Consider the following 24,464-nt stretch of genomic DNA (forward strand, 5'->3'; position numbering starts at 1 on the left):
CCAATTCCTCCAAGTCCCAGGTCACTGCTCAGTTAAGGCTTGTTCGATACTTGTATGCCCACATACAGCCGATCGCCGACCCTCTTGCTACTATACGATGCCAAAAACCCTCCCTTTCCAGCTCCGATAAGTTGCGGCCTCCACTCGCCATGATCGAACTCGTGATCGAAGTCGCATTCTATATTTCCACTGCCGTGACCTTGTTTATACTGTCGCTCCCATCACAATACGAGTCAAAGCGCTGTGGGAGTGGCGATGCCTCTACCGAACCGGAGACCACCGCACAGGTCCTGGTGCTCGGTGATATCGGCCGCAGTCCCCGCATGCAATACCATGCGTTGAGCATTGCTCGTGGCGGCGGCCAGGTGGATATCATTGGATACTGCGGTAATTGATGCCATTCATCTCTTTTCATAACCAATCCTAACACATGATATTGTAGAATCGGAAGTTCACCCTGACATTTCGGCTCATCCCAATATCTCCGTGCTCTCCATTCCTCCTCATCCTCCCTGTTTACAAACGAGCAACAAGCTTCTTTTCCTCGTGGTTGCACCCTTGAAGGTGATTTTCCAGCTCGCCTCTGTATGGTGGATCCTAGCATACCGTACAAAGCCTGTCAAATGGCTTCTGGTTCAGGTTGGTCATTCACGCCCGTGGCCACTCGTCCGCGTCGTCTAACGGATCATGTTGCAGAACCCGCCCTCTATTCCAACTTTAGCGGTTGCATCCCTCGCCTGTTATCTTCGGCAAACTAGATTGATTATCGATTGGCATAACTTCGGGTATACCATTTTGGCCTTGAAACTTGGTGATAAACACCCATTGGTCAGAGTGTCCAGGTGGTACGAGATTGCGTTTTGCAAGTCCGCCACTGCTCACTTCTGTGTTACCAAAGCCATGGTATCAATATTGAAGAAGGAATTCGGTCTTCAGGCACCAATTCTGCCATTGCATGATCGACCGACAAGTCATTTCAAGCCCATCTTAGACGAGCGAGAGCGTCAAGAGTTCCTCCTATCTCTACCCGAAGCAACACCCGTACGCACCCTTATAAAAGAAGGAAAGGCCAAGGTCGTTGTCAGCTCAACATCATGGACACCAGATGAAGACTTTTCGCTTCTCCTTGACGCCCTGTGTCGTTACTCTGAATTGTCCAGTACATCTAGCCCACACCTACCCGCGATCCTTGCTATTATAACCGGAAAAGGGCCCCAACGTGAGATGTATATGGAACGGGTATCTAACCTACAAAAAGAGGGAAAACTCAACAAGGTCACTATTTGTACTGCATGGTTGAGTACGAGCGACTACGCGCGACTGTTGGCATCCGCCTCGTTGGGGGTAAGTCTGCACACAAGTAGCAGCGGCGTGGATCTGCCAATGAAAGTAGTTGATATGTTTGGGTCTGGTTTACCGGTTGTTGGTTGGAGCAAATTCAAGGCGTGGCCCGAATTGGTTACCGAGGGTGTCAATGGAAGAGGCTTTGGAAGATCCGACGAACTTGCAGAACAGCTGATTGATCTCCTCGGGAACCCGAATCAGCTAGAGAGGCTCCGTTCGGGTGCACGGGAGGCCAGTTCGTATCGCTGGGACGATGAGTGGAATCCGGTAGCTGGGAAGCTATTTGGGCTTGCTTAATGTTGAGAGAACATAACCACAGGATGGCCCAAGTGCGGAAGGAGTCAAATATGGGGTTTCGCGGCCAAGCAAAGTCGAAGGTTTAAGAGCGGAATTTCCCTTCACAATATACACAAGTATCAAAGACGTCGGACAACCTCTTGCAGGTCCGCTGGATGTCTTTTTTCCCAGCAAGACCAACTAGGTCCTCGTCTAGATATTCATTTTCACACTTGGAGCAGAACTTTGAAATTCCAGGCTCTTGGATTGCCAGGAAAGTCAGACTGCACCGGACTGGTTGTGCCGTTAGCGAGGGTGACTCCATTTATAGACGCTGCAGCGACCTACCGAAAACGTGCCCTGTAGCACACTGGGCCTCTCGAGCCGAGTCCCAGATAATGCCGGCATCGCAAATCTCACATCTCTCGAAAATATCTCCGCTAGGTGCATTTAATATGTCTGTGGATCTTGGCTCAATGGTACTACCGGGCGCGGAACATTTCGCAATTTCGCCTGTCATATCCACACCACTAGTGGCTGCGAGTCTCTCGAGAGCCATCTGGGCGTTCGAAACTAACTCAAAATTTTGCGACTGCACAATTGCACAGCAAGCTGCAGCATAGAGGACCTTTGGAGATAGCGTATTCTTGGTGCCAGCGTGGTCCCCAAGGATGTACTGTAAAACGATGTCTCGGCGTTCCCGAAGGAATTCAGTCGAGCCAGTCGGGCTTTCGTGAAGGAAAGGGATGGATTCAAGATCTACTGGCTGTCCATTCGCAGTGGAAAACACCACTGTTAGTCGTTCTTCTGCGTTAGTGCGATACTCAACCATATCACCCGGATGTAGTGTTACAACAGCTGCAACTAGCCCGTGTATTGATGCAAGACCCCAGACCCTTGCAATCGCTAGGCCACCAAGATCCCGGTCAATATCGAATCGTTCCCTGATGTCTTCTACCTGACCATTCCACGGTGCCGGAGACGGCGGTTCCGTGTCAGTTAAAGCCTTGACTGCTGCATAGCCCCCAACCGAGCCAAAATGTAACACCGGCGTCCCAGACTCGGGCTCGATAGCAACCGTCATTCCTTTGAAGTATCAGTGGGGCTATCGATTCGATATTTAGCCGGGGACTTACCACTTATTCTCTCCTGGTGCAGTAGCATTGTATCGGTAGTAGAATCGTCGAGCAATGGGTAATAGAAAACATGTGAATCACTAGTCTCTGACTTTTGCCCTTTGTATACATCCTCCGGTAGGTCTAACAGCGCTAGGCCAGTCATGGCGCCAACGGTCATAGTAATCCTTCCAGATCCAATCTACAATATATGTTAGAGAAGGCAGAGAGTCGTGAGTACCCAGATTAAGTGTCTTACCTTATGTGCCCAATGTATCGGACCAGTACACTGGGACTCTTCCATGCGCGCAAGAGGCATTGCATTGTTTTCTACGGCATCGAACGTTAAGCTGTAGCGTGATTGCCCATCTGAATCATAGGGCTGCGATTCGACACCAACTGTCAACTTGGCGACGCGAAGCTTTGTTCCCTGTAGAGCAGCCACATTGACAGTCGCGGATATTGCGTTGTGTCCACTTCCTCCCGGCTGGTAAATCCACGGACCACTAGTCAAGGAGGACATCCGAACTTGGGTCCGGAGAGTGGAAGATAGAATTGAGCCAGGCTGAAGGACTTGGCCGTAATCTGGTGAGGCTGGCAAATGAATGCTAGATACGGCATCCACATCCAGTGACTCTAGGGAGCCTTGCTGGGATTTAGGTTGTTGAACCTGTAAGAAGACCAAATCATTGTCATCATTCGCAACTGCGAGTAGAGGAATACCCCAACGGCTCTCGGGGCCGGGATACAACTGGTTTTTGGTTGGAACTTTGAGAGGCGGTGTCCATGAAAATGCACGTATATTGGTTTTGCGTGTTCTTGGGGTCTTGTCCTCAGCGTCCCTGCGGAAGAAGCTTTGGAAGCGAGTTGTTAGAGTGTTATTTTCAATGCTCTCGCGAAAGAAAATTTCTAATGCCTGGTTGACTACTGCAGCTCGCGACCATTTCCCCGAAGTGCCCGAGAGTGCATAAAGAGATAGGACCATGTTGGATGTCAGGACTGCTAGTACGCTGCGCCTGTACTGGGCAAGTCCCGGTGGTGACCAAGCAACGCCGACAACGGTGCTCAGAGATTGCTCCGCACCTACTGAGAAATTGTCCCGTGGTTGCGGAAACATAATCGGCCACTCATTGATAGTGAAGATATTGGCACGGAAACGGGTCCTATGCCAATCTGCACTGGAGAAACGGGAAGGAGTGCCATTTGCTTTGTTTTTTGAGGATACTTTTGGCGTCTGCATGTGTCAGTTTGAGTGGCTGTGATGTCTAGTAGATATATCATGACTCACCAAAATATAAATATATTCACCGGCAGCAACTGCAATTTCCCCATCCTCTGACCAGGAAACACAGTTATATGAAGACGGAAATACTTGAAGCTCAAGCGGGTCGAGCATTTTTAGTATACAAGATAGTCGGCCCTCAGCTCGGGTCTGCGCCAAATATCAGATTTAAACAGCAGCTACAGCACCTATACCTCCTCCAAGGGGACAGACAACTGGAATGATGCTGTGATTGCGATAGCATCTGCCAGCGATATTGTTGTCACTGTTTTGGGTTAGTGGAATGCACTATCACATGACTGAATCCTCCATATCCGGGTGGTTTCTCCATGGTTTCTCCATTCAGAAAGTTGCGCCGCTTGTGCCGAGAACCTTGTAGAAGGCGAGCAGTGAATGGGGCCGTACATTTTAGCGCCTCTTAGATGAGCGCTTGAGATATCGGCCCAAAAAGCGGTCCCCTCCCGTGCTCTCATACCAACCCTCGTGCTCCTCCTCTCTATCTTCTTCCCATTCTTCCTGAGTCCCCACTGTGGTGAGCCTCTTTTACTTTGACCTTGACTTGCTGCTGGCATTGCAAGGTCAGTTAGTTGCTGTTGCCGCGAGTTTTCCATCCTCACAATACCGCCCGCATTCTTGGATCTTCCTGACACCCCGCCACCACTATGTCGACCTCCGCACGCCGTCGTCTTATGCGTGACTTTAAGGTAAGTACATTGATATGATGCCCAATTCCTTCAATTTTCAGGCTTTCAAAATTCCCTTGCCATCCTGGACATTGTATATTATATTACCATACTGCTTAATTTACCCGGCTAATCCGCTTCTGCTTTGCCAGCGCATGCAAACCGATCCTCCAGCAGGCGTCTCAGCCTCCCCGGTCGCCGATAATGTGATGACCTGGTAAGCTCCGACAGCTTTCACCATATCCAGTGGCTTCTGACGCTGTCATCTCTAGGAACGCTGTTATCATCGGCCCCGCTGATACTCCGTTCGAGGACGGCACATTCCGGCTAGTCATGCACTTCGAAGAACAATATCCAAACAAGCCCCCAGGCGTCAAATTCATCAGTCAGATGTTCCACCCGAACGTTTATGGTACAGGAGAGCTCTGTCTCGATATCTTACAAAACCGTTGGAGTCCAACTTACGACGTGGCGGCGATTCTCACCAGTATTCAGAGGTAAGCTTCAGTTGTGTTCGTCGCAGATTAAACATACGTTCTAACGATTTTGTTCACACACATAGTCTACTCAATGACCCGAATACATCATCACCGGCGAACGTGGAAGCCTCGAATCTTTACAAAGACAACCGCAAGGAGTACATCAAGCGTGTACGTGAGACCGTGGAGAAGAGCTGGGATGAGTAAATCGGTTGGGATCGAAGGTCTCTGTGTGGAGACTATGACAATTTGACGATGAAACTGGAGTGTGTTCTTTAGGCCCTTCAGCCGCAAGCAATTGGGACTATTCGATATTCCCAGGGTACGACCGCCATGTCGCGCCTGGGTGCGAGGGGACAGCCCAGTATATAATGATATGCACAGCGCGGGGTTATGGCGCCTGGTAATGAAGGTTCTCTTGTCTTTGTGGATAGCTGCATGATTTGATAGTTTTGTTGATTGCTTAATGCATGGAATTCCCCCTCTGTTCATATTTAATGCATGAAGCATTCCTTCTCTGCGTGGAGTAAAACCACACCGCTTCGATGTCGCAGTAGTAGAGCATTCTGCAGTCCATACTGCGTCAGTGAGGCGGGTGGAGGGGTGCCAAGAATGACTCTAAACGGTGGTGTCGAAATCATGCCGCGCCGACTCTTCGACCACACCGTTGAACACCACTATTTTTCTCCACGCTCGTGGCCTTCCGCCCGATACCTCCCTTCGAACTGAGTCCAACCCCCTGCCAGACTCACGCGGGCTTCCTGTCTCTTGCAAACCCCTCCTCTCCAGGCGTTCCTGCAACTCCCGCATTCTGTATTGTTCGGTCGGCACGTGGACCCCTGACCCAAACAACGCCGCCCACCAATCTGAATCCCCAAACAAGCACGTCTCCTCGTTTCCCGTTGGCCTGAACGAAATCGCCAGTTTACTCCCCTCCCATCGGGGCCTCGCGTGTCCCTAATTCCCTCTTTATACCGTTGTCAACTTGGGCGCTGTGCGAAATATGGCGTGAGTTTTGCCCGCTTCTTCACCGCATCGTTATCGTTGGATGTGAACTGATAGACCGGGAATGACAGGTCCAGCAGCAACCCCTCCAACACCATTAAGGGTGCGTGTTTCCTATCTGAACACTTCTCACTAATTACAACCTTCCAAATCTGACTCTCGCTTAGTGGTTGCAAGATTTCGACCTCAAAACAAAGTCGAACTTGGTTCCGGAGGACTTCCCATCGTCGAATTCGAAAACGAGGAAACATGTGCTGTCAGCGTGAGTCTACCGCATACTCCGGGAAAATGTTAATATAGGTTGGGATGGAACGGGGTGCTAAGTTTGAGAATAGTCAAAGGAGGCCTCCGGGTCGTTTACATTCGATCGTGTGTTTCCGATGGATTCGAAGCAAACCGATGTCTTCAACTTCTCGATTGCGCCTACCGTCGACGATATCTTGAACGGCTATAACGGAACGGTCTTTGCGTACGGTCAGACCGGCGCAGGAAAGTCGTATACCATGATGGGCTCGGATATTGACGATGAAGTGGGGAAGGGTATCATTCCGCGTATTGTCGAGCAGATCTTCGCCAGCATCCTTACAAGTCCGAGCAACATTGAGTACACCGTCCGGGTGAGCTACATGGAGATTTACATGGAGCGTATTCGCGATCTTTTGGTGCCACAGAACGATAATCTTCCAGTGCACGAGGAGAAGTCAAGAGGTGTTTATGTGAAAGGGCTTCTTGAAGTTTATGTCTCTAGTGTACAGGAGGTCTACGAGGTTATGCGACGTGGTGGAAACTCAAGGGCGGTTGCTGCGACCAATATGAACCAGGAGTCGTCCCGATCACATTCCATCTTTGTTATTACTGTTACGCAGAAGAACCTGGAAACTGGATCTGCGAAGAGTGGCCAGCTGTTCTTGGTTGATTTGGCAGGTAGTGAAAAGGTCGGCAAAACCGGAGCTAGCGGTCAGACACTCGAAGAAGCCAAGAAGATCAACAAGAGTTTGAGTGCTCTCGGAATGGTTATCAACGCGCTTACGGACGGAAAATCGTCCCATATTCCGTACCGTGACTCCAAACTTACTCGAATCTTACAGGAAAGTTTGGGAGGTAACTCAAGAACGACCCTGATTATCAACTGCTCTCCCAGCAGCTACAACGATGCTGAAACTGTCTCAACACTCCGATTTGGTGTTCGGGCGAAGGCAATTAAGAACAAGGCGAAGGTCAATGCTGAATTGAGCCCTGCGGAACTGAAGCAATTGCTTCGCAAAGCCCAGAGCCAGGTGACAAACTTTGAAACCTACATATCGGCGCTAGAGTCCGAAGTTACTGTATGGCGAAGTGGTGAAGCAGTTCCCAAGGATAAGTGGACGCCTGGCAGAGGCGTCGAGGCTGTGGGAGCTGCAAAAGCCGAAGCTCGTGCTCCGCGCCCCAGTACTCCCTCCCGTCTACAGGATGTCTCTCGATCTGAAACTCCACGGCCGGATTCTCGCTTAGGTGAACGCTCCAGCACACCTAGCATCATTCTCGAAAAGGACGAGAGGGAAGAATTCCTCAGGCGCGAGAACGAACTACAGGATCAGATCGCCGAGAAGGAATCCCATATTGCGAACGTTGAAAGGGGCCTGCGTGAAGCAAGAGAGGAGTTGAGAGGCCTCAAGGAGAACTCCGCACGATCAGGGAAGGATAATGACAAGCTTAACACAGAGGTCAATGAGCTTCGAATGCAGCTCGAGAAGGTGTCCTACGAAAGCAAAGAAGCTGCTATCACCATGGACAGCCTACGTGAGGCCAACTCAGAGTTAACGACAGAGCTAGATGAAGTGAAGCAACAACTTCTAGACGTCAGAATGAAGGCAAAGGAAACTACTGCAGCTCTTGATGAAAAGGAGAAGAAGAAGGCCGAGAAGATGGCCAAGATGATGGCCGGGTTTGATCTTGGCGGAGAAGTGTTCTCCGATAACGAGCGCAAGCTGCAAGACCTTATACAACGGGTCGACTCGTTGCACCAAGTCAGTGAAACTGGCGAGGTCGTTGCTCCAGACGACATTCTAGAACTCCGGGCCAGGCTCCTTGAGACGCAAGGGTTTATCCGACAGGCTGAACTCACAATGAACGACCGGAGCGAACTGAACGTGCTGCAGGACAGCCGTAGGGTGGAGCTCGAGCAGAAGCTGACTAACCTCGAGAAGGACTACGAAGGTCTGCTGGCCCGGAACCTAGGGGAGGAAGATCTGGTGGAACTTAAGGAGCGATTAGAAAAGGTGTACATAACCAGGAAGGATGCCGAATTAGCCGCTGCATCAGAGCTGCAGCAGGAACTGACCCGCAAGGATGAGGAGCTCACGAAACTTCAGAGCTCTCTTGCAGATTCGCAATCACGAGGCTCGACCAACGGCGCTGCGAGCAAGAGCCTGCAGCAGCAAATTGCCGAGTTTGACGCGATGAAGAAGTCCTTGATGCGCGACTTGCAGAACCGCTGTGAACGCGTGGTGGAGCTTGAGATTTCGCTTGATGACGCTCGGGAGCAGTACAACAACGTGCTTCGCTCATCAAACAACCGGGCCCAGCAGAAGAAGATGGCTTTCCTCGAGCGAAACCTCGAGCAACTTACCCACGTCCAAAGGCAGCTCGTGGAGCAAAATAGCAGCCTGAAGAAGGAGGTCGCGATCGCAGAGCGCAAGCTCATCGCGAGAAATGAGCGGATAGCCAGTTTGGAAGCCCTGCTCCAGGAGAGCCAGGAGAAACTCACCCAAGCTAACCATCGGTACGTGCCATTCCTGTACACTCTCACCCATAGCCTATCACATCATACTGACTTACTTCTCCCACAACAGCTTCGAAGCCCAACTCACAGCTGTCAAAGAGCGCCTTGAGGCCGCCAAGCAAGGCTCGACGAAAGGCCTCCCAAGTATGGACAGCAATGGCGGGTTCAGTTTCACGGGCTCCAGGATCGCGAAACCCCTCCGTGGTGGAGGGGGCGGCAATGAGCCCGTCGCAGCCGTCCAGTCCCAGGATACAGGGAAGCGCACAAGTTGGTTTTTTGATAGACGATGATCCACGAATTTTCCTCTTCTGCTGTCTCTTTTACCCTTTTCATGCAGATATTTAGATGGAGATCACAAGACTCTCAACCTGGAAATGCTTATGATGGTTTTCTTTTGTTTCCTCCTATTCCCTTTGCCAACATTTCCTTCTTTCTTCGACCAAGCCCCCTATTATGCACAGTACAGTACAGATTGGCGCTTCTTTTAAATGGTGGGATATCCTATGCTTCCAAGTCTTCGGTGCTAAGTACTAGATTGCGGCCAGAGCTAGAGGCGTTGGCTCTAGCTTTCTTTCAATGACCTTACCCATTTCTTTCCGTTTCGTTCCTCGTCTCGTACGTGGGCTCTCATCATGCCCTTGTCGATATGCACATCTACATACTTCCCATGTTTTCCAATCGAGGGTTCCTCGATTTATTTTCGGATCACAGTCCCCAGTGTCTACGTCCATCGAAATAGACTGGTTGGGTTTGGTCCTTGCAAATACCCCATGTACATGAAGAAATAGACAGCAAGCAATCGCGACCTGAACCGGACGCGAAATGTGGCGTTGAGTTACAGTAGACTTGTTTTTGTTTTGTTATGATCGTCAAGAATGGAGGTCAGAATGCATTGAAATTATATTCCAACTGTCAAATGCTCAAAGAGAAAACCAAGTAAGTGCGTTTATCCGATACACCAAAAATGGGGAAGATGGGGAAAATATCTGTCCTCATAATCCTAGACTCCTTGCGTGCCCACAAATCACCCAAATTAAGTTACAATAATCGAAATGACTGTCATCGCTCCGTACATGGGTATCAAATCAAGAAATGGAAAAAGGAAGGAAAGAAGCTATGTACAAGAAAAGAAAAGAAAGGGGGGGGGGGGAGCGATATATCGAATCGCCTAAGGTAGAAAAGAAAGGTTGGCGGCGAAGATAGCAAATACCGGCCAGGGATGGTAAAGAAAGGAAATAATCAGGATGAGGGGGTCAAAAAAGAACAGGGAAAAAAAGAAAATTCGTAACAGAACGCTGCGCAACCCAACTAACTCCCGCTTTTTAGCATCCGTAAACCGTGGGAAAAATATAAAGACTTTTCGTCCAGCTATCCAACCAGACAGACGTGAACAGCCTCAAGGCCCATTGTGGTAATGATGCGATCCATCCAGTCAGTCGTCGGCGGTTCTCTTGTTTCTGCGGTTATCAACGACTGCACGACGATACCTGGTTTTCCTGGCGACTTGGGGGGCGTGAGCGGAAGCTTATATTTGAAGGTTGGATGTGAAATTTGCTGATTGCGGGCCATATCATTAAGGAGCATAAAGTTATCAGAATCGATGGTTGATCGCTGTTTCGGATCCATCATCACGATCAGATAGTTGAGGATTAGTAGGGCTAATCGGATACCGCGGGCGAAAAGTGATGAATAGCCTTCGAAGAAGAAATGAGGCACAGGGCCCACGAACGTATCGTTGTCTTCCTGACCGGACCGAAGCATCGACATCGAAACACCAAATTCCGTGTATATGCCTCGAAGGGCGGCCCGAAGTGCCTGTACATCCTGGAGGAGACCTGGTTGAGTTCCGGCTCTCTCCTTTGGTGCTTGACGCTGTAGTTCGCGTGTTCGTTTCACGAGTCCGGGAATCTTTAATACCTCAAGGAATCCCCGCTCCACCACGTCGGTATATAGTGATGAAGTCGGTAGTTTCGCGTTATCTGCAGCGATTTCTTCATTGAGCGCCCGCCATTCAGGCTCTTCCAAGAAGCAAGCTTCGCCTTCAACTAAGGCAGCAGTGATGAGAAAATTGCGGTAGACAATGTACATGGCTCGGCCAAACCCCTGCAAATGGGCCTTCGGCCCACGTAGTTTCATCAGTGTCCGGACACCAGATGCATGGCGCAGCCATGCGTCTGGGCTGCTGCAGTTGTGTTTCTCGAAAATGGCCAACGTAATTGCGGCAGCCAAGGCCTCGTCCGACTTGGCGGTTACTTCACTTGATAATAGATTGGCAAGACCGCGAAGGGCACGATGGTACAAGCTCTGCGAGGCATGAAGATATCGCAAATCGTTATGGAGAAAGCCCACATATGCGGCTGTACATGCACGGACTGCCCAGTCAAAGCAAGAGTTCATGGACCCCCGACGTTGGTCAACATATTCAACCCAATTGACAGGAACACGGTCTTCTGTACACCGGAAGAAGCAGGGGAAAGATGCGAGGATATAGTTCGTGAAAACCTGAGTTTGCTGGGTGCCGATTGCCTTGACTGTCAAGGAGGGGTTTACGTATTCATCCATGGGGAGCGATACTTTTTTATATTCGGCCCGCGGGGACGTTCGTGAGACTCGTGAGGAGGGTCGCGACGGTAGTTCAATCACCTCGCCGGATCGTGGCGGATTAATAAACTCGGGAGATGTGGAAGGAGACGGGGATTTTGAGGGAGAGGGCGAAGGTGTTGAGTGGTAGCGTTGGCGTAGAGCAGGAGCTTCGTCTCTGAACTTGAAGACTCGGCGGCCGCTCGAACAATTGATTCTCATAGCCTGACATCGCGAACAGGGAGACCTGCCATTGCACTATAGCGAAAGTTAAAAACAGATGGTAGGGATATGGAAGGTCTAAACGTGGAGGAGGTGCTGCTGCTAAGACGTCCAAGGCAAATACTCGCACCGACACTGCGGTCGGGAGGGCGGGGGAGCTGGGGTCTGTCTGGTCTGGGCAGTCTGGGGAGGCTTGAGAGCAGTCGCACAAGAGGCGTTCTCTGCACACCCACCCTCTCTCTTTCCGAAAGGGCAATAACAAAAACGACCGGCTGACGGCACGACGAGACGCGGGACTAACCTGAAGCTGAGCGTCAACGCAGGCTTGACAGCCGCGCGACACTCTAACCATGCTGGTCACAGATTGAGGGAAGAAGCGCAGCTGGAACAGCGATGAGCGAGCGCAGCAACATCGAGGCGCACTTTCTGGAAGAAAGGCCCGCAGCTGTGCGCGGAGAGGAGCAGTCGAGGGCAGCTAGCAGGCGGAGGAAGCTGGAAGATAAGACGATATTATCGAACAAGCAGCAGGTGTGGTCAGAGTGGTGAGGAGTGGCGAGCGGTGGAGCAGAGGCGACGATCGGGGACGAACAGCAGCAAGCAGCCAGCAGCCTCGGACTATTTGGGCGAGATCGTCGAGTATCCTGACTAGTTGAGGTGCGTGCTCTCACAGGAATTCCAAAAACCAATCCATGATGCCATGTGTGGTGTCCCGGCAGGTAGGAACGCGGTCTTCTAGCCAGAGTCTGCAGAATCTTAGCATTCCCTGGATGGTTTCCTCACGGATGCTGCCGGTTGCCTCCGGTGATCTGCACTATCCAGGAATAACGGCTTCAAAAAAAAAAAAACACAGAAGCGGGAGAGAATCATTAAAAAAAAAAAAAAAAAAAAAAAAAAAAAAAAAAAAGATAGCACTGACCTCTTTGTCTATCTTGCAGAATCATGCGGTTTTTGGGTTGCAGTCTCAACTGCCAGAGCCCGCATGTAACTCTGTCCATTGATAATTGGCTTGCCATCACATCTTGTCTCATCGAGAATAATTTCCCCAGGTTCTCATTGGTTCAGAAGTCTCTTATTTTGGTTCTTCACGCAAAACTATTTGTACTGGTAAGGCGTAGACTACATACATACATCTGAGATAGAATTGGCACCCCGACCATGCGTAGTATGCACCAATCAGAATCAGGCTGAAACGACTGGGTGGCGAAACGGGAGTGGTAGTGGGAATCCTAGAGAACATGATGTCGAAGAAAAAGGGCAATGTAGTATATAAAAGAAATGAAAAGAACATAGATACGAGCGCCGATTTCGCCAATAACAAGACATGAGATCGCCAGCCTGAAGCAAAGGAACGGACCTGATAAAAGCAATTATACCAGTCCATCGTACAGCGACAGCGCACTGACAATCGTCTCGTCGCGCTTGCTCCCCTCTTTAAACTCTTCCATGTCGAGGCTACCGTTCTCGTCCTTGTCCATCATCCGGAAGATCTTGCGAACCCGCTTCTCTGGTGTATCCTCGTCCTCGGGGAGCTTCACCATCGAGCCAACCTACAGGTTGCGGTCAGTAAGTCGCGGCGTTCCGTGCGAGGGTAGCAGAAGGATGAATCCAATACCACATACCATCTTGTAAATCGCTTCGACAATCGCCAGCATCTCGTCATATGTGATCTTCCCGTCGCCGTCAATGTCGTAGAGTTGGAACGCCCAGTCTAGCTTGTCCTCCATCCTCCCACGCGAGGTGACCGACAGTGCGCAGATAAACTCTTTGAAATCGATCATGCCGCTATTATCTGAATCGAAAACCCGAAATACATAATTCGCGAACGAGGACGGATCACCGAAGGGGAAGAATTTTCGGTAGATGTCCTGGAACTCCTCCTTTGTTAATTGCCCGGACGGGCAGTCCTTCAGAAAGCCTAGTAGTACGACGCGTCGTCAGCAACCATCTTGTCAATATACGAACCCCCCGGCTACATCGCTGTCCACCCGTAACATCACGTACCCTTATACCATTGCTGCAACTCTTTTTTATCGAAATGCGTTGCTTTCTGAAGCTCCTCAAGCTGGGTCGGGGATAACTTTGACTGTCTAGGCGGCGTAACAGGGCCGTTAGTCCCCGTAGATAACAAACGACCGTCCAGGCAACAGCAAAAGGGTCCAGCTAGTCTCGTGGCAGTGCATGCCATCGAGTTCCCCACACAGTGCTGAAAAGCTTGTTTGTCTGGAAGGGGGGCGCGAGAGGGGAAAGAGAGAGCGGTTGACCCGAGGTAACAAAAACTTACGACTTGCCCATGATCAATCAATTCTGTGGGAGGGCTGTTTCAGCGATGTTGCAAATCCTTTGTCGAGACAAGGTCCGGACTAACTGAGGCTCACGCTTTGTCATGCGACAATAGTGTTTGGCGTCGGTTGGGAATGCGGAAGCCGCGGGGTAAAGGGAGTGGGAGTGCGGACTGATAAGATCGGTGCACCGGCCGCCTGGATGTGGAGGGGCTGGGGCAAAAACGAAAAGCGAGCGAGGGCTGCAAGTCAAAACTGACAGGCCGGCACAATGAAGGGATTCGAAGTAAAGAATCGGCGTAGTAGAGTCAATCTGACCTGTAAAAGAGAGGTTGGAGAGATGACGGCGCCCGAGTACACTTGCCCGCGAGAAGCTTCCCTGAACAGGTCCAGAACCCCGGGCGGCTTGGCGCGCTCCCCATCGATCGCATCGCCAACACCAGCCAGCTGGCACAACCTGAGTCAACTCTATTCGAGCCTCCAAGTCCAAGCCTGCTGGCCTGATGATCGGCAGCCTAGCCGTTTACTTCACGCTGTCTCTAGGGCTGAAAAAGGGATAGTAATGACGGTACTGAATGCTTCTACATATTGTACAGAACGTCTTTCCAAAACAAACAATTGGACTCAGAACGCCATTCTTACACCCACATTATGTACAGGGAATGGCATTTACAAGACAGAAAACAGAAAAAAAAATATAAAAAAAACCTGTAAAACAAGCGCTTAAAGAACCCCGATATGGATGAGCCAAAAGCAAGCGTCTATCGCGCCACCGCACAATCACCGACGATAGAAGTAATTAGTCGACCTTGATCGAGCCGTAAATGCGTTGCACAAAGAGCCAACTGGCGAAGAAGCCGATCGCACCTAATCAATATTATCAGCGAATTGCCAACCCCGAAAGTCCAGGGGGGAGGGGCGGAGAACATACCGGTAAGGATAAAGACGATAAATCCAATCAATGCTGAGTAGCCCACGTACAGCACAGCCCCGGTGAGACCACCGAAACTAACCCTGGTGGCCCAGAAAAGCAGAGCATTAAGGAATACATATACACCGGTCATTCCTGCGCCGGCAAAAGCTCGCCAGTGCCACCTGTAGTTCTCAGCGCAAAGGAGGAAGTATACCAGCAAGACTGTTGTGGCAGCGGTAGTGACGATCATCAGTCCGTAGCACAAGAACAAAAATCCAAACATGTAATAGATCTTGTTGGTCCAGAGAGATGTCATGATGAAGTACAGCTCCACAAAAATGGCGCCGAATGGGAGGATTCCAGTCAAGAACAGCGATGGAACCGTCTTCAAGCTACCTCTCATGGGTGGGATTTGGCGAGGGATTTGGTTGGTTTTCGTAGGGCCTTCAATAATCTATATGGCTGTCAGAAGGCTGTCTAGATGACATGTATTGGCTCGTTCACTTACCTGCTGCTTGAATCCAAGCCAACTACCGGCAACGCTTAGGGGCACGCTGATAACGAACCAGATCAATACGAGCGCAAGCATTGTGCCAAAGGGCACGGCCCCACTTGAGCCCTTCGCCCAAACAAATAGGTTAAGCAGGAAGAAAATGCTGAAGATGAACGCTGGGACCAGTACGGGGGTCATAATAATGTTACGCTTCCAGGCTTCACCACCGAATGCTTTGTAAACCCTAGATGAAACGTAGCCTCCGATGAATCCAAAGAGTGTGTAGATGAGGAGGATAGCAGTTGCAAGGAAACCTCGGTTGGCAGGGGACAACAGGCCAAACATCGCAAAAACTGTGCAAAGAGTTAGCAGGCAATAGAAGTATGCCATAGTATTGATAACGTACCAACAGTGGCGCCGGTCATCATGAAAAGTTGAGCTCCATTTCCGACAAGCACACTGAGAAGCAAAGGAGACTTCGGACACCGAAAGACATCGCCATGAACCAGCTTCCAGCCCGAATCTTCTTGAATCCCGTCCTCGACAGCGGCGGATGTTCCGTCCAAATCGTCAAGGTTAAACGAATCCAGACGGTTATACCGAGCAATATCCTTTTTGAGAGCACGGACAAGAATCACACTGACCATTCCGACGAGGAAAACAACGAAGACAGCTGCGTTGACAAGCGAGAACCAATGAATTTTCGGATACTGCACCTTCAAATACTTGTCCCATCGAGTTGCCCACGGGGTGGATGACTCCCGCCAGCTGACACTGTAAGTCCATGTAACCTTCGTCTCGTCATCGTTGTCCAAATAAATTAGGTCGCCTTCATCGCACGTTGCCGTTCCATCCTCGGAGACCCTCGAGCCGCTGCGGGAACTTGGTTGAACTAGCACACCGATTACTCGATATTTCTGTTTGTTTCCAACGTTCACGGGATGGTAGTCAACCAAGATATCAAAGTGGTTGTGCAAGACAGGCCGTTCGGCCTCATCAAGCTCACCGAGGGCAAAACCAGGGCTATAAGCCTGAGGCTCATTCCCGAGATTCTGCTGAGCGGCCGGCAGGCCGTCCACCAGCCAGTTGATATTGTATCCCTGCCCGATCTTCTGGTTGGTAAACGTGGCGCTTCGGGAATCAAAGGTAGCCTCCTGGCAAGCCGCTTTGCAGGTCTCATCCTTGCGCATGCTCAACTCCAACGGTGAGGTTTGGATCCTATCTCCGAACAGGATGCTCCCCAGCGACTCTCGAACATCCTTTGGGCCATTTTCTGGAACACAAAATTGGAAAGCTGGGTGATAATAGTCGTATGAGAATACGGAATGTAGCTGCTCGTCCTGCTGGGCTATCCCGGGGGTGAGATGGTTCACGTAGAGAGGTACGGACTGGCCATCATCGTACGAGGTGGGTGCTACACCTGGAAGGTAGAAAGCCGCAGACAGCGTGGGAGCGGTTAGAAGAAGGTTAATTAATGGCGACGTCCGCCTGTCGAACCGCATTGCGGATGCTTCTGAAAACGAAAAGGCTCGATTAGCTTGGAACAGTCGTTTCGAGATTAGGTCAGTCGAGGGATAGACCGTGTTTAGTCAACATACAGTCTACAGCTTTCGCACCACTAATAATCAAGGATTCTTGGGGATACAGATCTAAGAATGGCGCCACTAGCTTGCAAGGAAAGGAAAAGATTTCAGGAGCAGTGCCAACAGAAATGCGTCGTAATTAAGAAGCCTAGCGGACACATCCACAACGGCAACAAGGCAGCCAAGTCCTATCACGTGATTCTTGCTGGAGCCGGTCTTCACGTGCCGATAAGATAGCTGTTGAGATTTTTTCTCTTTGCGAACCTCAGACTCTGGAAAATTCCAGACGCGGCATATCAGTCAAAAATGGCACTTGCAGCCTCACAATCACAGCAGCCCGAGCTGCAAAATATATCAGATTTATTGGAAAGTCTCACCACATCTCTTTCCTCCACTGGAACGTCGCTACCGAGCACGAAGCGCGAATCGTCTACGGAAGTTTCGATCTTACCCCCGCAAGATGGAATTTCGCTGCTCGACACCAAGTGCGATTTACTGCTTTCATACCTTCAAAATCTCGTTTTTCTAATGCTTCTTCAATTGAGGGAACTGCCTTCTAAAGGTGCTTCGGCAGAAGAAGATGGCGATCCCGAGTCGAGCCAATCAATTCAAGAAAAGGTCACCAATAAATTAATCGAATTGCGCACATATTTGGATCGTGGTGTCCGGCCACTGGAGGGGAGGTTGAAGTACCAGGTTGACAAGGTGATCAAGGCGGCCGAAGAAGCAGAAAGGGTGGAGAAGGATGCGCAGGCTACCAAGTCCAAACCTAAAAACCATGACGAAAGCGGCAGCGAGGCTGAATCAACATCAGAAAACGCCAGCAGCGACGAAGAGGATGGCAGCGAAGAGGATGAAGATATTGACGAGATGGCATATCGACCTAACGTGTCGGCATTCTCGAAGAAGGTGGAACCCGAGGCCAAAATTGACAAGAGTGCGCGGAAAGCTACAAGTGAGGGCATTTACCGACCACCGAAGATTATGCCAACTGCTATGCCTACGACTGAGCGAAAGGAACGTAAGGAGCGACCCACGCGGAGGTCCAACGTTATTGATGAGTTCGTCAGCGCTGAGATGTCGTCGGCGCCGATGGCCGAGCCAAGCATTGGTAGCACAATCGTTAATGGAGGAAGATATTCAAAGAGCAAGAAAGAGAGAGAGCACGAGGCCGAGCGTACTCGTTACGAAGAAACCAACTTTGTTCGGCTGGCAGGCGACAACAAGAAGGAGCGAGCCAAGAAGGCCGCATCTCGTCGGGCTGAAGGTACTTTCGGAGGCGAAGAATGGAGAGGCCTTACTGAAGGCGCGGATCGTATCTCAAGACTTACGAAGAGGGCCAAAGGAAGCGGAAATGCGCTCGAGAAAAGTCGAAAGCGCAAGCCCACCGAGGACGGCCAGCGCGGTGATGGTGTTGGAGCCGGCCAAATATTCGAGAAGCGACGGAAGAAGGTTGAATCTTGGAAGCGGTAGCTTGTCGCTGTCTCAGGAGTTAGGAGTCAGTTACCTTGCTTGAATATACGGAGCACTTCCTTTTGCGGTTGCTACATGTTTTTTAGACCACCCTTTGCATGAGCGCTTTGGCTTTCGCCGGCCACGCGATATTAAACAATTGCAGAGTACCATAACCTTACAATTTCAATTGTTACTATCGAATAATTTATACATATTTTTCTCCGAAAGAGCAAGGATATGAGTCATGGGTTCTTGGTAGGTCTCACTTTCACGTGGGATTTATCAACCACCATGACATCATCCCCTCCGTTTCCATTTAACCACCACCCTGCCCTCAGTAAAATTCCAATGCGCCTAAATTTCTAAAACCAGATCATATCGACAATATGGAAGACCCAGGTCAGTATAATCAATCGCTTCGATTTCTTCAATCGCTTCCACAACATGTCATACCTCATCTGAGTACCTTCAACTAACGCTGTCAACAGTCACTGAAATTCCAACTGTTATTCACCTTCTCACTCAATCACCACCTTCTCTCCAAGAAGCAACAATCGACCGGTTTTTCACCCCTGATGCCTCATTCGTACACCCATTCTGTCGCATCTGGAGTCACAATGGCAGCCGATGGGGAGTGAAGAAGATATACCAATGGTACAAGATCATGTCGCCGCATATAGAGCTGGATGTTGGATCTGTCGGTATGTCTCCTCCATGGCTACCTGATTAGCGAGAAACGACAGTATAAGGATGCTAACGAAACCGCTTATAGCATACGATAAAGAAAACCTAAAGCTCTACGTCACAATCTTCCAAATATTCTCTATCTGGCTCGTTCCATTCTACTCTGCGCCCGTAACACTGACGACCGTCCTGGATCTCACGACAGACCCTGGTGAGGAAAAGAAGGATGCGGCGAGAGGTGACGGTACCAAACGGTACTACATCCAGAAGCAGGAAGACTTTTACCAGCCGCAGGAGTTTATCAAATTTGTTATGCCGTTCGGAGGGAGCCTCCTTGTTGCGATGTGGCATGCATTCGCTAGCTTGTTTTCTATCATTGGAGTCTTTGCCCTGTGGCCGATTATGTGGGCGGAGGAGAAGGGGTTTTTCAACTATAACTATCGGGTTGCGAATGGGGCACGGGAGGGGGTTGTTGATGTTTTGAATAACCATGTTCAGGAACTTAAGGTTACATAGAGCAGAGAACACAACTGTTTGGGATGTCATTGGGGCATGTCAGTCTATAGAATAGTTCGTATACAATGTTCATTATATTTTGAGATAGTCATAGCCGGTTTTTCAGACTGCCTTTTTCACATACTCGCCTTTGTCTGGAGCTCAGCGGACAATCAGTAGAGATTGTTCTGATTTCATAATCTCGAATTTTTTTTTTAATTGGAGTGCTGTTTCCTCAAAGTGTTGCGGAATGCTTCTTCCTGCTTCACCACCTGGGCTGGTAGAGCTCTACCAATTCCAAACAAAACGAAGGGCGCCCACTTCCAACGGAAGGGGTTGACAAGAATGACAAACACAAACCAGTATATCAACTCAGTGTATGTGAAGAAGTCGAAGGCGCCGACAGGAGAGAGGCGCTTCATGAAGCGGGTGAAGTCAATCCAGGTCTTCATGCGCCCTTCAGTAGGGCGCGACAGCGGGTCGACGAGGAACATGAGTAAGAACCGTGTATATATGCCAATGTGCATATTTCCAACAGTGCCGATTGCGTTGACATAGGTACTATTGTTGGCACAGATTGTGGGGTACATCGGAGGGAATACTTGGAGATACCAGCTAGGCGGGCCATACGGATCCTTGAAGGCGTCTTCAGGAAGGAAAGAAAGAGAGGGGCGCTTGAAACCGGTTGCCATAATAATAACTTCGCCTGGGACCACGGATTCGCGCCCAGGGCCACCTTTTGGAACCCCCTTGCTCCTGAAGTTGAACAAGATACCATCTTCCTTGACAGACACGACATCACCTCGAAGCCAGCGAGCCTTGCCCTCGCGAATTTGATCGAAGAGTTCACTGTTTGCCATCGGAGTCTCTGTAAAAAGACCACCAGAGGGTGCAATGTCTTGGAGGTCGCGATAGAAGAACTTATGCAGGAGGCTTTCCGGGATCCAGGATAAGAACGTCTCTTGGCCGAAAATATTCATTGCCAGAAGAGACTGAACCCAAACGTTTCTCGGAATGATCCATTTGTCGGAACGTGATAGAACATCGATCTCAGAAGCGCCAGACTTAACAGCAAACTCCAGGGCCTCAATAGCACTTGCACCGCCACCAACAATGAGCACCTTCTTGTCCTTGACGTCTTTGCCGTCCAGCTCTGATGAATGGTAAATCGCGCCTCCAAAGTGTTTTTGGTCGGGCAGAGTAGGCATCTTCGGGTCACCGCAGACTCCAACAGAGGCGACGACACCGTCAAACTGGCCCCATTGGTCTTCGTCATTGTTGATTATCCATTTACCGGTCCTGGTCTGTTTGACGGACTGGACTAGGGTGTCGAAAACGGTACGATCTTCAAGCTTATACCGCTTCCATACATCGACGATCTGGTCGCGGACCTCTTCTTGGGTGGGATAAGCAGTATCGTATTGCACCGATGGGTGGAAACGGTACATAATGCTGTGAATTTGAAGCGATGAAGTCGAATTGACTCGCTATATACCATCAGTAAGCGCTCAATTGCAAAGGCAAAGACAGACTTACGCTCCAGATACCGCCTAGACCCTTATCTTTGGGTCTAGCTTCAAACAACTGAACGTCGAAGCCATGGCCGACACAATGCGCAGCTGCAGACACCCCCGTCAGACCAGTTCCAATTACTGCGACTCTCTTCCTGGGGAAATCATTGACAATTGGGCTCGACGGCGGGGGACTCGGAGCAAAGACCCAATTGAGGATATTTTGGAGAATCAGATAGAAAAAGGTGTAGGTCTGAAGAAACGGATTGCTAATAAAGGTCGCGAGAGAAGACTGGGAGCTGCTCGTGTTGGGCATGACGGTTTCGCATGTGATAATTGAACTATAGGGAATAAATGGGTAATGTGGGGAGTGGAAGTCCCAGTGAGGCGTCGGGGAAAAAAGTACTCGCTATGCAGGAGGGAGTTGGGACCGAACAGTTCGCGTAGGAAACTCTAGGGAAAAGAAAATGAAAGAAAACCCCCTCTACTTAAAAAGCGCTGGGAACAGGGAAGCAGGCCCTGGAGAGGTGGTGTTGCTGTTTTATGATGACGTATGAGTGGATCAGTCCGGCCGACACAATTACGTTAACTACACCATGTGCAACGTGCTTTGCGCTACCAGAAAGCATGGTTAGGATATGTCTTTTTCTACAGAGGTAATGATTACAGCGTCTGCTCCGCGATGGAAGTTGATTCCTGTTGCGTCTGAAGCTCAATATGCGCTGTTATGCAGCTCAGCGTATATATTTCCGTGCAACATATCGCAGCGTTAAGATAAAGTGTTCATATATTAAGGAGGTAAATGAGTCTAGAATTCTTATCTTACCAGGCAACCAGAATACAAGCCTTCGGCCACAAATAATATCGAGTAAATCCGTTCCTTGAATTCACATGCTTGGTCGAGATGACGGACGGTTCCAAGTTCTTTATGCATCGTGGGTCCGCCCGCGCCTTTTTTTTGTACAGTCCCGATCCGGACTAGCGCCCCTCATGCGGAGTTCTCGCGAGTTGAGACCTTGAAAGTTGCACCTTTGAGCTCTCCTCGCCACGAGCTTCCCGTGTGAAAATCGCATCGTCTTCGAAATCCAGCTCTATCTCATGGCTTACGGGAGAATTTGAAACCACGCACCTTTGAACATGCGCGAGCTCCGATGATTTAGCCCTTTTACGCCCCCAGCGCGAGATTCGAGCTCCTATGACAACGGCATAGCGTCGGTCACTACGCCCGTACCTTACCCCACGGCCCGCCTCCTACAATGGCGTTCCAAGGCACTCCTGTCCTTGACCGGTTTCTCACATCGCTGGCCGATATAGTTAGAGACCGGGATGGCGCCAAACTCCAAGACTTCTTGCAGATTGAGCCGCCACTGCCCGACGTGTACGGACAGATGGTGGGCGAATTGCAGCAAAGATACCCCGGTGGATCACCAAAAGAAGCAGACCTGCTACGGCGCTGCGAAGGATTGGTACCCAAGTCCAAAGGAGGGAGCTCGTGGACTGCTTTCCCAACATTCATGAAGCTGTACTTCTCCTTCCTGCGCGACGTGAATGTCGAGAATCTGCTTGAGACATATGATGTGTTAAAAGGCCTCCTCAAGTGAGTTTGATATATCTACCATCATTAACTGTATCGTATAACTGACCGCTTTGTTCTATCACAGCCAATGCGTTATGGCACTCGGTGACAGCCAGTTCGGCATCGTTGTCTTGCCCACCGTACTTTACCTCTCTAAAGTCCTAGCGAAGCTGGCCATGGGACTAGACCGCCGACCTGAACTGGTTGCACACCTGTTGAGACTCGAGGGTGGCGCAGATCAGGATGAGAGCACCGAGAAGGTCACGTTAGTGGAGAAGTCCGCGAATGTGGTTCGAGAGGCGTTCATCAAATGCCTGACTGACCGCAGCGGCACACCTGGGGTCCACGGGAAGCCTGAGGGAAAGAGGGTTGGGATCTATCTAATGGCCAACTTGTGCCTCAAGCTACTTTTCCAGGTGCGACAGTTTTCAATGTATTTGTTTGGTGAAAGGCTACTGACACTCCCTTTTAGTGCGGCAAGCTCCGTAACGCAGAGCAGATGTTTGCGAGTATCACTGCCCAATCCCCTCCACTGAAATACTTTCCTGCGGCCCAGAGGGTCACCTACCTCTATTACCTTGGACGCTACTTGTTATCGAACAACCTATTTTTTCCGGCACAGATTGCGTTGCAATCCGCTTACGACCAATGCCACCACCAGGCCATAAACCAGAAACGACTTATTCTCACATACCTCATCTCGTGCAACATTGTGATGGGCCGCTTTCCATCCCTAAACCTTCTACAGCGACCCGAGGCCCAGGGGTTAGCCGACAAGTTCATCCCGCTTTGCCAACTTATTGCCCGCGGAGATTACATTGCCTTCAGGGACCATCTTAGTATGAACTCACCAGCCACTGAATGGTTTGCCCGAAAAGGCATCCTGCTTCCATTGCGCAATCGATGTGAAATTCTCGTATGGCGCTCTCTTGCACGGAAGGTCTTCATACATGGTGGCTTTCATGGAGAGCCCCAGGGCCAAACCCAGAGAGGGCCACCCCCATTCCTGTACCTCAACAAACTAGAAGCTGCCGTACGGTGGCTACAATCCCAGCACCCTTCATCATCCACCATGCCAACAACTTCCCCGTTTACAAACAGCCTACAATCACCAGCGAACAAGAGTTCCTACGGGTCACAGATCGTGTCAGTAGCCCCAGACCAGGACTTCATTTCCCTCAACAACCATGTCGCAAACGGAAATGGTCCCGATCCGTCCCTAGTATCCAAGTATTCCGACTACCTTTGTCCCGAGGGTTCTTTCGACGTAACAGGGAAGTGGCAACCGAATCCATCTAGAGCTCTGGTCGACGGGGCCCCAGATTCTGACTATAGCCAATACGAATTGGACCCATACGCGGAAGGATTCAACGAAGAATCCGACAAACCATCTACACTGCTACGTGAGATTGAATCCATCCTCGCCTCTCTCCTGACTCAGGGTCTTATGCGTGGGTACCTCACACATCGGAATCCGCGATTCGCTATCCCCGGTGCACGTCTGCGCGGTGCTTTGCCCACCGGATTCCCCAATGTATGGCAAACCATATATGCCCGTGAATCTGAGGACACGGGTGTTCCGGGCTGGGTTCAACCGCCCTCGACTATGGCTATGGGAGGTGCTGCTGCTTTAGCCGGTGGCGGAAGAGTGGTGAACCTCTCTGGTGCCAAACCTGTTGGTGTTCAATAACCGATCCACTACTAGATTCAATGGTTCCTGTCAAAACT

General features: G+C 50.2%; 13 protein-coding genes across 13 annotated transcripts; 7 read left to right on the top strand and 6 right to left on the bottom strand.

Annotated features, from left to right (window-relative positions):
• Positions 1-149: 149 nt before the first annotated feature.
• ASPVEDRAFT_86558 (chitobiosyldiphosphodolichol beta-1,4 mannosyltransferase) lies at positions 150-1,641 on the top strand (the record flags this gene model as incomplete). Its single annotated transcript, XM_040817869.1, has 3 exons — positions 150-387; positions 443-639; positions 697-1,641. 3 exons carry the CDS (start codon positions 150-152, stop codon positions 1,639-1,641), a joined length of 1,380 nt encoding a protein of 459 aa, XP_040670955.1.
• A 304-nt stretch (positions 1,642-1,945) lies between these two features.
• ASPVEDRAFT_31597 (uncharacterized protein) lies at positions 1,946-4,131 on the bottom strand (the record flags this gene model as incomplete). The annotated part of the gene is made up of 4 exons (XM_040810505.1): positions 1,946-2,706; positions 2,757-2,937; positions 2,995-3,969; positions 4,024-4,131. The coding sequence occupies 4 exons, from the start codon at positions 4,129-4,131 to the stop codon at positions 1,946-1,948; spliced, it is 2,025 nt and encodes a 674-aa protein (XP_040670956.1).
• Positions 4,132-4,679: 548 nt separating this feature from the next.
• Positions 4,680-5,386, top strand: ubc2 (E2 ubiquitin-conjugating protein RAD6; the record flags this gene model as incomplete). Its single annotated transcript, XM_040807417.1, has 4 exons — positions 4,680-4,721; positions 4,853-4,917; positions 4,973-5,197; positions 5,263-5,386. The coding sequence occupies 4 exons, from the start codon at positions 4,680-4,682 to the stop codon at positions 5,384-5,386; spliced, it is 456 nt and encodes a 151-aa protein (XP_040670957.1).
• Positions 5,387-5,936: 550 nt separating this feature from the next.
• On the top strand, positions 5,937-9,378 carry ASPVEDRAFT_836044 (putative kinesin family protein (KinA)). The gene is made up of 5 exons (XM_040817420.1): positions 5,937-6,187; positions 6,256-6,287; positions 6,352-6,446; positions 6,520-8,945; positions 9,016-9,378. The coding sequence occupies exons 1-5, from the start codon at positions 6,183-6,185 to the stop codon at positions 9,233-9,235; spliced, it is 2,778 nt and encodes a 925-aa protein (XP_040670958.1). The 5' UTR covers positions 5,937-6,182; the 3' UTR covers positions 9,236-9,378.
• A 935-nt stretch (positions 9,379-10,313) lies between these two features.
• On the bottom strand, positions 10,314-11,668 carry ASPVEDRAFT_153462 (uncharacterized protein; the record flags this gene model as incomplete). Its single annotated transcript, XM_040808352.1, has 1 exon — positions 10,314-11,668. The coding sequence occupies exon 1, from the start codon at positions 11,505-11,507 to the stop codon at positions 10,314-10,316; it is 1,194 nt and encodes a 397-aa protein (XP_040670959.1). The 5' UTR covers positions 11,508-11,668.
• Positions 11,669-12,781: 1,113 nt separating this feature from the next.
• ASPVEDRAFT_836339 (uncharacterized protein) lies at positions 12,782-13,298 on the bottom strand. The gene has a single exon (XM_040817425.1). The coding sequence runs from the start codon at positions 13,126-13,128 to the stop codon at positions 12,817-12,819; it is 312 nt and encodes a 103-aa protein (XP_040670960.1). The 5' UTR covers positions 13,129-13,298; the 3' UTR covers positions 12,782-12,816.
• ASPVEDRAFT_836099 (EF-hand domain-containing protein) lies at positions 12,998-14,198 on the bottom strand. Its single transcript, XM_040817423.1, has 5 exons — positions 14,113-14,198; positions 14,029-14,051; positions 13,749-13,834; positions 13,367-13,662; positions 12,998-13,294 (listed from the first exon to the last, which is right to left on the bottom strand). Exons 2-5 carry the CDS (start codon positions 14,037-14,039, stop codon positions 13,115-13,117), a joined length of 573 nt encoding a protein of 190 aa, XP_040670961.1. The 5' UTR covers positions 14,040-14,051; positions 14,113-14,198; the 3' UTR covers positions 12,998-13,114.
• On the top strand, positions 14,042-14,789 carry ASPVEDRAFT_836428 (uncharacterized protein). The gene has a single exon (XM_040817427.1). The coding sequence runs from the start codon at positions 14,298-14,300 to the stop codon at positions 14,751-14,753; it is 456 nt and encodes a 151-aa protein (XP_040670962.1). The 5' UTR covers positions 14,042-14,297; the 3' UTR covers positions 14,754-14,789.
• Positions 14,790-14,825: 36 nt separating this feature from the next.
• ASPVEDRAFT_137775 (transmembrane 9 family protein) lies at positions 14,826-16,934 on the bottom strand (the record flags this gene model as incomplete). The annotated part of the gene is made up of 4 exons (XM_040807427.1): positions 14,826-14,893; positions 14,958-15,393; positions 15,448-15,785; positions 15,839-16,934. 4 exons carry the CDS (start codon positions 16,932-16,934, stop codon positions 14,826-14,828), a joined length of 1,938 nt encoding a protein of 645 aa, XP_040670963.1.
• Positions 16,935-17,285: 351 nt separating this feature from the next.
• On the top strand, positions 17,286-18,672 carry lcp5 (small subunit rRNA maturation protein LCP5). Its single transcript, XM_040813117.1, has one exon. It carries the CDS (start codon positions 17,322-17,324, stop codon positions 18,486-18,488), a length of 1,167 nt encoding a protein of 388 aa, XP_040670964.1. The 5' UTR covers positions 17,286-17,321; the 3' UTR covers positions 18,489-18,672.
• Positions 18,673-18,793: 121 nt separating this feature from the next.
• Positions 18,794-19,913, top strand: ASPVEDRAFT_44729 (uncharacterized protein). The gene is made up of 3 exons (XM_040813118.1): positions 18,794-18,869; positions 18,959-19,171; positions 19,243-19,913. The coding sequence occupies exons 1-3, from the start codon at positions 18,857-18,859 to the stop codon at positions 19,668-19,670; spliced, it is 654 nt and encodes a 217-aa protein (XP_040670965.1). The 5' UTR covers positions 18,794-18,856; the 3' UTR covers positions 19,671-19,913.
• ASPVEDRAFT_153467 (uncharacterized protein) lies at positions 19,384-21,642 on the bottom strand. Its single transcript, XM_040808353.1, has 2 exons — positions 21,186-21,642; positions 19,384-21,136 (listed from the first exon to the last, which is right to left on the bottom strand). Exons 1-2 carry the CDS (start codon positions 21,474-21,476, stop codon positions 19,865-19,867), a joined length of 1,563 nt encoding a protein of 520 aa, XP_040670966.1. The 5' UTR covers positions 21,477-21,642; the 3' UTR covers positions 19,384-19,864.
• A 774-nt stretch (positions 21,643-22,416) lies between these two features.
• Positions 22,417-24,426, top strand: ASPVEDRAFT_137761 (uncharacterized protein; the record flags this gene model as incomplete). Its single annotated transcript, XM_040807425.1, has 3 exons — positions 22,417-22,757; positions 22,822-23,152; positions 23,209-24,426. The coding sequence occupies 3 exons, from the start codon at positions 22,417-22,419 to the stop codon at positions 24,424-24,426; spliced, it is 1,890 nt and encodes a 629-aa protein (XP_040670967.1).
• Between the last annotated feature and the right edge of the window lie 38 nt (positions 24,427-24,464).

The sequence above is a fragment of the Aspergillus versicolor genome (assembly GCF_001890125.1).
Source record: "Aspergillus versicolor CBS 583.65 unplaced genomic scaffold ASPVEscaffold_8, whole genome shotgun sequence".
Taxonomy (NCBI): Eukaryota; Fungi; Ascomycota; class Eurotiomycetes; order Eurotiales; family Aspergillaceae; genus Aspergillus; species Aspergillus versicolor.

What these genes read in the sequence shown, in the direction of transcription:
- ASPVEDRAFT_836044 (XM_040817420.1), top strand. An exon ending in CCCCTCCAACACCATTAAGG is followed by an intron (nt 6,288 to 6,351) that starts GTGCGTGTTTCC and finishes ACTCTCGCTTAG; the next exon opens with TGGTTGCAAGATTTCGACCT. An exon ending in CTCACCCAAGCTAACCATCG is followed by an intron (nt 8,946 to 9,015) that starts GTACGTGCCATT and finishes CTCCCACAACAG; the next exon opens with CTTCGAAGCCCAACTCACAG.
- ASPVEDRAFT_836339 (XM_040817425.1), bottom strand. Translation starts at nt 13,128, where the DNA reads ATGGACTGGTATAATTGCTTTTATCAGGTCCGTTCCTTTGCTTCAGGC.
- ASPVEDRAFT_836099 (XM_040817423.1), bottom strand. An exon ending in GTTGCAGCAATGGTATAAGG is followed by an intron (nt 13,663 to 13,748) that starts GTACGTGATGTT and finishes TCGTACTACTAG; the next exon opens with GCTTTCTGAAGGACTGCCCG. An exon ending in TCGAAGCGATTTACAAGATG is followed by an intron (nt 13,295 to 13,366) that starts GTATGTGGTATT and finishes CGCAACCTGTAG; the next exon opens with GTTGGCTCGATGGTGAAGCT.
- ASPVEDRAFT_836428 (XM_040817427.1), top strand. Translation starts at nt 14,298, where the DNA reads ATGAAGGGATTCGAAGTAAAGAATCGGCGTAGTAGAGTCAATCTGACC.
- lcp5 (XM_040813117.1), top strand. Translation starts at nt 17,322, where the DNA reads ATGGCACTTGCAGCCTCACAATCACAGCAGCCCGAGCTGCAAAATATA.
- ASPVEDRAFT_44729 (XM_040813118.1), top strand. An exon ending in GCTGGATGTTGGATCTGTCG is followed by an intron (nt 19,172 to 19,242) that starts GTATGTCTCCTC and finishes AACCGCTTATAG; the next exon opens with CATACGATAAAGAAAACCTA.
- ASPVEDRAFT_153467 (XM_040808353.1), bottom strand. Translation starts at nt 21,476, where the DNA reads ATGCCCAACACGAGCAGCTCCCAGTCTTCTCTCGCGACCTTTATTAGC. An exon ending in GTCTAGGCGGTATCTGGAGC is followed by an intron (nt 21,137 to 21,185) that starts GTAAGTCTGTCT and finishes GATGGTATATAG; the next exon opens with CGAGTCAATTCGACTTCATC.